The 8,861-nt window shown below is 33.0% G+C and overlaps 1 protein-coding gene across 1 annotated transcript in view; it reads right to left on the bottom strand.

Moving 5' to 3' along the window:
- Positions 1–440: 440 nt before the first annotated feature.
- The window catches only part of LOC136974524 (proton-coupled zinc antiporter SLC30A2-like), a 9,666-nt gene continuing 1,245 nt past the window's right edge, over positions 441–8,861 (bottom strand). Inside the window, exons 2-10 of the mRNA XM_067269427.1 lie at positions 7,554–7,663; positions 6,839–6,900; positions 6,533–6,680; positions 3,712–3,829; positions 3,496–3,642; positions 3,275–3,428; positions 1,473–1,653; positions 1,158–1,398; positions 441–734 (exon numbers count right to left, since the gene is read on the bottom strand). Coding sequence (XP_067125528.1) covers positions 589–734; positions 1,158–1,398; positions 1,473–1,653; positions 3,275–3,428; positions 3,496–3,642; positions 3,712–3,829; positions 6,533–6,680; positions 6,839–6,861 — 1,158 coding nt within the window. The 5' untranslated portion in view covers positions 6,862–6,900; positions 7,554–7,663 and the 3' untranslated portion in view covers positions 441–588. The remainder of the gene's footprint in view (positions 735–1,157; positions 1,399–1,472; positions 1,654–3,274; positions 3,429–3,495; positions 3,643–3,711; positions 3,830–6,532; positions 6,681–6,838; positions 6,901–7,553; positions 7,664–8,861) is intronic.

The raw sequence follows: 8,861 nt of genomic DNA, 5'->3' as shown, positions 1-8,861 counted from the left end.
AAAAATTTAGAAATTCATATTTCTAAAATGCTAGGAATTATATCCGAAATGATTTTGAATGCTTAAAGTTGTTTTGATCTGTCTTTTTATTAATAATTGTTAGAATTGTATCACATCTAAACATCATGTACTGTATTGAAAGACAAGTTTAACATTGTGACAGTCCACCAATGGCCGAGTGGACAACACTACTGAACACTAATACTTGATTGTGGTTTCCCGCCTCACCAAAATGCTGGCCACGTGAAGTTCTCCGGGTTTTCTTCAGGTGCCCAACACCTAGATAGGGACAGAAAGTCCTCCTGAGAGGTGCATCGCCCATGTGTTGTGCAGCCTTATTTTATAAATCGAATCAAAAATACTTTTCTAATCAAGATTTCATAAATATGCTGTAAACGCACTGATTTTAAAAAATGAGAAATAAATTTCAAACAAAGAGCTTTAAATTTCTTAGAAGCTTTTACTTTTTTATTTAAAAATAATACAATTCGACACGAAACTTATAATCTTTATTCTTTACATAGAAAACAGGAAAAACTTGTAATAGCGAACTAACATATTATTATTTTTACGCAATGAATCAGTGAATTAATCAGCAGGTTCTTGGCATTGCGTGCAAGCTAACATTTCTTCTTTATATTCCTCTACTTGTAGAGTCAACTCGAAAATATTGAAATTTCGATGAATGGCCCGCGATGCTTGCTTTAAAATATCCATAGAACTTTGACCTTTGGCTACATAAAACAAAAACAACAATATATAATGATATATAGGGGTGTCCCATAAGTCTGAACTATACGAGTTATGTTAAACTTTGTTCATTCCTTTTACATGACACTGGGTAAGAAGTAAATTCGGGTTATTTTGATGGTGGGAATTTGTAGTCATTGTAGAGTTTTACAGACTGCATCCAGACCTGTGAATGGTGGAAATTCTGCATTCAGTTTGTTAAACTCCACGTTGACTCCATCAAAATAACCTGAATTCGTTCTTCTTTACTCAGCACCATGCTGTAAAAGAATAAACAAACATCAGCATAACTCCTATCGTTTCAGACTTATGGGACACCCCTGTACATAATCAATTCATAAATTAATATTTAGTAAATTGATATTAATATATTAATTTATTATTTAGCAATAAAACAACTTAATTACCAATGGCTATATGAGCCGACAGGGCAGTTTTATCAATGCTCAAGGACCAAATTCTCAGATTATGTACTTTGACCACTCCGGGTATTCCAAAAAGTATTTTTTGCACATCCAAGAAATTAATACCTCTGGGCATTCCTTCCATTAGAACATTTAATGTTTCTTTCATTATGGCAAACGTAGTAGCCAAAACAAGGGCAGAAAACAGGAACGTGCAAATTGGATCAACGATAACGTATTCCGGCTGTGATTAAAAATATTCATCAATTATAATTCCAAACGATGAGTCAGTTGTAAAAGGTTTACAAATGATTTTACCTTAAAATAAATAATTAATGAAGCAATTAACACTCCGATACTCTGAAAAAAGTCTCCAAGCACGTGTATGAAAGCAGCTCGAACGTTGATATTGTTATGAGTATGATTTTTATTGTTTTTGCCATTATCTCCGTGTGAATGTCCATGAGGAACGCCTCCTACTTGCAAAACGACTCCCATTCTGAAATAGAATTCAAAAATATTTTTTTATTTTCTTAATTGAACCAGTCCCATAGCCAGGAATAAATCACTGAGGAAAATAGAGGGGCAAATTGAAAAAATTGTGAGTGATATTTTTCTTTTTCCAGCCAGCACTAGGCCTATTAGCTATACAGTTTACATGTAAAAAAAGTAACAATAACCTAAGTTTATGTGATGACAGCAAAAACATATTTTATATATTTAGGTTGGGGAAAAAGAAATCCATTATTTTGTCACTAGATGGCTGTAGTGATATATATCTCATAAAGTATTGATCAAACAAGTTGAGACTTGTGTTCGTTAGAAAAGTGACATTCTGTACTAAAAAAAAATTCTTTTACAGTTTTTTGATTGGTCGATTCAGTTGTGAGTTATAGGGTGTAAAAGATGGAAGTTACCAAAGAGAAAATTCGGTATGTTTTACAATTTTGCTTTGATAAAGGCGAAAATGCAAGCCAGGCGGCTGAAATTGTGAATGATGTTTATGGTCCCAATACTGTCACAGCCAATTATGCACAATTTTGGTTTAGTCGATTCCGTTCTGGTAATTTCAGTGTTAAAGATGCACCTCGCATAGGTAGGCCCGTCATCAGAAATGTCGATAAAATCATGGAAATGATTGAAGTAGACCGGCATGTTAGCAGTCATAGCATTGCCCAGGAGCTAAAGATTGACCACAAAACAGTTTTAAACCATCTGCATAAAGCTGGATTCAAAAAGAAGCTCGATGTTTGGGTGCCACACGAATTGACGCAAAAAAACATGATGGATCGAATTTCCATCTGCGAAGCCTTGGCCAAATGGAATGAAATTGACCCATTTCTTAAATGGATGGTGACTGGGGATGAGAAATGGGTCACATATGACAATATTGTGCGAAAACGATCCTGGTCAAAGCGTGGTGAAGCAGCTCAAACGGTGACCAAACCAGGAATAACGGCCAGGAAGATTTTGCTGTGCATTTAGTGGGACTATAAAGGAATCATCTACGATGAGCTGCTTCCATATGGTCAAACATTAAATTCGGACCTCTACTGTCAACAATTAGACCGTTTGAAACTAGCAATTGACCAGAAGCGGCCAGAATTGGCCAACAGGAAAGGCGTTGTTTTTCATCAGGACAATGCCAGGCCACACACGTCTATAGTGACTCGCCAGAAACTCCGGGAGCTTGGTTGGGAAGTTTTGATGCATCCACCTTATAGTCCGGACCTGGCACCAAGCGATTACCATCTTTTTTTATCATTGCAAAACTTCCTTAGTGATAAAAAATTGGCATCAAGAGAAGATTGTGAAAATCGCTTAGTTGAATTTTTTGCCAATAGGGACCAGGGCTTCTATGAGAGAGGCATTATGAAGTTACCTTTAAAATGGCAACAAATTATAAAACAAAACGGTGCATATTTGACTTAAATCGGACAATCCAAACCACGTTAAATAAAGTCCTGAAATAAACGTAAAAATAATGGATTTCTTTTTCCCCAACCTTAATATATTGCATATGGGCGCTATTGACTACGCTGAGAGGTTTAACCACCTCATAGTTCCTAGTAACCTCGTAAGATTTAAAATTTTACAAACAAATAAACAAATAAACTTACACGATATTAACGAGAACACCAACGGCTGCTGTAATGACCATAATTAATCCTTGGATTTCGTAATCTCTATTTATTATTCTCTGTATTGCTAAATATACCAAAACACCAGTCACTACCCAAATCATTAAAACGGAAGTCAGCGCTCCGATGACCTCTGGTAAGAAAAATAAAATAAAATTACCAGTAGAAAAGGTAAAATTACAAAACTTCTCAATTCTTACCTGCACGATACCATCCGAAACTCATAGATTTGGTAGCAGGACGTGCAGCAACCCACAGAGCCATCAGACTGATCATGAAACTGGCAAAATCGGTTAACAGATGGGCCGCATCGGTAGCTATGGCTAAACTGTTTGCTAAAAGACCACCTACAATAAAAGAAGAGTGCATCATTGATAACGTCTCTGCAAATTTCGATACGAAATGAAATTACTCACCTACAACTTCAGCTATCATGAAAACTAAACATAAACCACTGGCGAAAAGAAGTCGTCTTCTAGCAAGTTTATCCGATGCATCATCTTCCCTCTGGGGATGACAATGCGACTCGCTCACCTGTTCAAAGACAATAAAATTAAATTTCTCCAAAACTGAATTATAATGTGGATGATGAATTTAGTTATGTAGATTCTCACTGAGAACAAAACCACAGACATGTCCGCTGCAGGCAAACAGATCATTTGCCCCACTGGATCAAGCCTTCTAACCTAGAGCGAGGAGATTTGGAAGTTGGAACCTTACAGTTAATTCTCTAAGGAGTCGAAAATTTCTATTCTTTGCCTTCTCTCACCCGACCCCACTAGCCTATTCCATATGAGGACCCAAAAGTAGTATAATTTTAAGTATAATTATGACAGTGGGAATATATCTCTTTGTCTCCCTTGGAAAAATTGCAACGGATGTCCCCAGATGTGTCTTTCATATTCCATTCATTCAAAGACATTACAATTGAAAAGAGAGCTTTATTTCGTTTACTTTATTGACATGTTTCGACTGTCAGTAACGGCCTCCTCAGATGTATCTTGAAAATCCTTTTATGACAAAACATTGAAAAAGTTATCAACTGATATTTGTTTGCCAAATACATTTTTTAAATTATGTTGTAATTGTTTTAAATCAATGATGTCTTCAAGATACACATGAGGCGAGCTATTGTTGATGGCCAAAACATGTAATGATATAAAGTAAACGAAATAAAGCACCTTTTCAATTTTCAATGTCTTTGTCAATGAATGAATGGAATATGAAAAGTGTCTACTGCAACTTTTCGAAGGGGGACAAAGAGATATAGTCCCTCTACCATATGCTTAAAATTATTCTATCCCTAGGCCCTCATATGGAATAATGATGGTGAGGGCAGGCGAGCGAAGCAAATAATAGAAATTTCCGATACTCCTTAGGGAATTAATTATAAGGTGCTAACTTCGGTTAGAAGGCTTAATCCAACGAGGGAAAATGACCTGTTTGTCCTCCCTTAGACATCTGTGGTTTTTTCTTCTCATTGAGAATCTCTTTTCTCCAAAGTTATTCGCAACAACATCGATTAAATGAAACAATAAAAAAAGGAACAGAAAGAAACAGTTTCAATCACAAATTAAATTAACCACTAAACACTCATCGATTTTAATTGACTATTAAATTTATATCATATTTTATTACTTTAGAATAAGTTACGGAGAACATCTGGAAAATTTTTATTGTAGACGTTCATTATCTTAATACACTCACTCCTTGTTTACTTCAAATTTTAACATTTTTATTTTTGAAACTAATGTTATTAATTAAAATCCTTCGTCTAGGAGGGAAAACCCTTTAATCCTATTAAAAGGCCATTAAATTTGTAATTTATTACGACGAGTCGCCAAACGTAAATTCATAAAATAATTACTAAAATCGACTTTTAAAATAGGAAAAAAAAAACACTGATAAAAAGATGAGAATTTTCTCATTAAAAAACGTTTATATGTTATATAACTTATACACTTGATGATGGAAAGATGTTGATGCATCGTAAAGATGACCCCGATTAAAAATTCTAAACATGACTTTGTCTTGTTAGCCTTCAATACAGAGTACATTACGAAATTAAATTTATTAGATTTCATTAAACAGGCCTATAGTTTATTTACAATTAGAATTTTTATAGTACGTCATCTCACGATCATATATATATAATTAACTTAACTAATTACTTAAAATTTTTACTTAATTCTGTTAAAAATTCTATATCAATTATTTTGTTAAGCTATCAACAGAAATACTGTATACAGTCAAACCACTGAACAACGATCACTAATCAAACATAAAAAAAGATCGTTGTTTGTAGGTTATTTTGTGTGCATTTCAAAAAGAAACTGACGTTCCTGAAAACAATGGTCGCCGTTTAGAGGGAACTGTTGTTGGAGGTGGCCGTTATTGAAGGTTCGACTGTACAACTTTCATGTAAGATCTAGCAATACAAAATATTCACTTTCGGCCATCAATTTTCCATAGTTTAAACAAATAAATCCTGTTCTACATCTTACATTTTTTATATTATTATTTTATTGAATATAATTGATATCCGTGTGCTTTATGGGAAGAGGAAGAACTTGGGTGCGTGTAAATTGTTTCAGATAAAACGAACATTGTCATTGGCTCGCTTACTGAGCCGGTTATCGTCTAAGTAACCTCCCCGTAGTTTCAGCTATAATTTTTTAATTGATATAAATAGAAATAAAAATAGACTAACGATCGAAAGTCACAGAAATAGACATACTGTTTATGTATTTTTAATATTAATAAAATTAAGCATGCTACTAATTGTTGCACGACCGTTCGAATCGATACGAACCAGACTGCATCTAGGTAACAAACAGCGAAGTAAGAAGCCAATGACACAGTTTGTTTTATATGAAACAAACTGTGTTATTGGCTTGTTTACTTAGCGGCACGCATCTAAAATATTGATCGTTGGTGGCGGTACATTTAAATATATAATACTTGGCCACTGTGTAAGTTTACATTTATTTAGTAAACTGACCGTTGTTTACAATGGATGTTTTATATTGTTTATAAAATAGATTTAGCTCTTAAATAATAGATAGCTTTTTCGGAAATAAATGAAACGTTTAAATGGCAAGCATTAAGTAAGAAAGCTAATGACATAGTTTGTTTTATATAAAACGAACTGTGTCATTTAACTGCTTGTCAACTAGATGCACTCAAAGAATTATTGTTATTTTTATTACGCAGAGATTGAAACGAAATAATACTTACCACACTATCTTGTCTTTCTCTTTTTGGAATTGCAGAATCATTTTCGTAACAGCAATCGTCTGCTACGTTTCCGTGGCAGCAATAGATGAGAGCGTTGTCTTTGGAATGAATAGTTTCATAACGTGACAAACGCGAACTGTCGGTGGTCCTACCAAAATATAAAGAATCGTAGCATCGTAATCAGAAAGCAGCGATCTGTTTAATATTATACGACCATCGCGGAATTTTTAAATTAATAAACATTCGGAGCTTTGTATATATTAATAAACGAAATGAAAATCTAGTCTTGTCCAGTAAACTACTCACAGAGGTATTTTTTCGTTGTCCATGACATTAGTGAGTCGCTACTACCTCACCCTATGAAATCCCTATTGAAAAAGAAAGTATCAGTTAATTCCATCAAACATGTGTTCTAAAAACGCCATCTGGAGAACAGAACTGTAAGTGAGCTAAGGAAGGATTTGAAACGAGATTAATTAAACTTTGAGCATAAATTATTTTAAAAATACGAGAAGGTAATATAATTATTAAATATTTTTATGCTTGCATTTAATTTTTAAAATTCTTGTGTAACTATTAATAATTAAATATAAAGTATGTCGAAATCATTCACTACGTAAACACTGTATGTTTTAATATTAGACGGGCGGAAAGTCGAGGCGGTTAAGACTCTAACATACCGCTCTGTTACTCGGGATCGAATCCGGCAGTCCCAAATATTTTGATCCCCGTCTCCCATTGTAGGTCCGGGACACGGAAAAAAAACCCACAGAACGGGAAAACCAAAAATAAAAAGTATCTAATTAAAACTTTGTATGCACGCGTGCGTACTAAATTATTATTCTATTAAATGCCGATTTTTCTCCAATTAACTTATATATATTTTCTCGGCCTTCCCTTCTTATCTTAACAATTTTTAATACTTTTAAATAAACAAACTGTAATTTTTATACATAAAAAATTAAAGTTCCGTACGCACACATTGTGAAATGAATAAGAATTACTAGTTTAAATTACTCACCTCTTTACGGGCAATCTTTAAGTTTGTCTACTTACATATGACTGGATTTTTACAGATGAATTCGTGAAACAATGAAACCGAAATAATACTATGACGCACTAGAAAAAATTCTAGACAAAAATCAATAACAATAAAGTTTAGCCAAATGAATATAAAAGTAAATATTAAGAATAGTTGTTTAATCAATATAATGGTTCAGTGGTAATATTTACTATAAAATATTTTTTTATAATATATTTTTTAAATAGCAAATTAAAGGAAAAGGAAATTATTTGTAAAAAAAAGAATAATAAAAGGAAATAAAATATAGAAAATAACAGGAATTAAATATTCTTGGAAGTTATAAGCTCTTTAACTTACAATGCAATAGCTTTTATTCATTTCGAATTAATTAAATTAAATTATCGAGCAATTGTATTAATTTATTATTAATTAATTAGAACGAAGTGTATAAAATTATTTTTAACATTGAAATAAACATAGTTAAAACATAAACGTGTAAATCATTACAACTCTTAAAGTTACTAACCTGATTGGAATATATTGATTGTTTATTAAATTCACATTTGCCGTATTGATTATTCTGTGTAAATTTCTTGCCACTTGTCATAAACGGCTGTTTCTACATCTGCCGCGTTCCGTACAGCCATAAATGTATGCAGTTGTAGCTTATGAAAATATTGTCCTGAATGACATTTTATATGAGTGAATTAAATTATTATTTTTACTACTATCTTCTTATTTAAAAAGTATTTTTTAGAAAATAAGTACGGTATATAATCCGTTATTTGGAAAAACTATGCGGTCGAACCTCCATCTATAAACAGCGACCATTTTAACGGGAACTTTTTAAAACAAAAATACGTGCAAAATAATCTCCAAAGAAATTTTTGTTTCGCCATTTTTATGTTCTCGTCAGTGTCCGTTGTTCGGAGATTTGACTGTATTCAGAGATCATTAAATTAACTTAATGATGGCAGGATTTATGAATTCCTAGAAGACTACAATTTTATTTTTATTTACAGTATTTTCTATAATTACATGTATTTATATATTCCTTTGTATAATTGGATAGACGTGGGGACACTTTTCTTCTAAAGCTTTACGCCAATGGCGCTTGAAGATTAATTAATTTATTCTGTAATCTGTATGAACATAAACTGAGCTGGGCTTAGACTTGTTATAGCCCTATAATATATAACAGATCCTCCCTCTCCATAAATAATGATACATATAAAAATATGTGGCCCTAAACTGCAGCTTATTTAGCTTACGTGCAAATGCTATCTTGTATACACGTATACATAC

This window comes from Centruroides vittatus, unplaced genomic scaffold (assembly GCF_030686945.1).
Source record: "Centruroides vittatus isolate TY-2023 unplaced genomic scaffold, ASM3068694v2 contig_350, whole genome shotgun sequence".
NCBI classification, from domain to species: domain Eukaryota; kingdom Metazoa; phylum Arthropoda; class Arachnida; order Scorpiones; family Buthidae; genus Centruroides; species Centruroides vittatus.
Note: the sequence above shows the minus strand (reverse complement) of the source record. Positions and strands in the feature narration are given on the sequence as shown.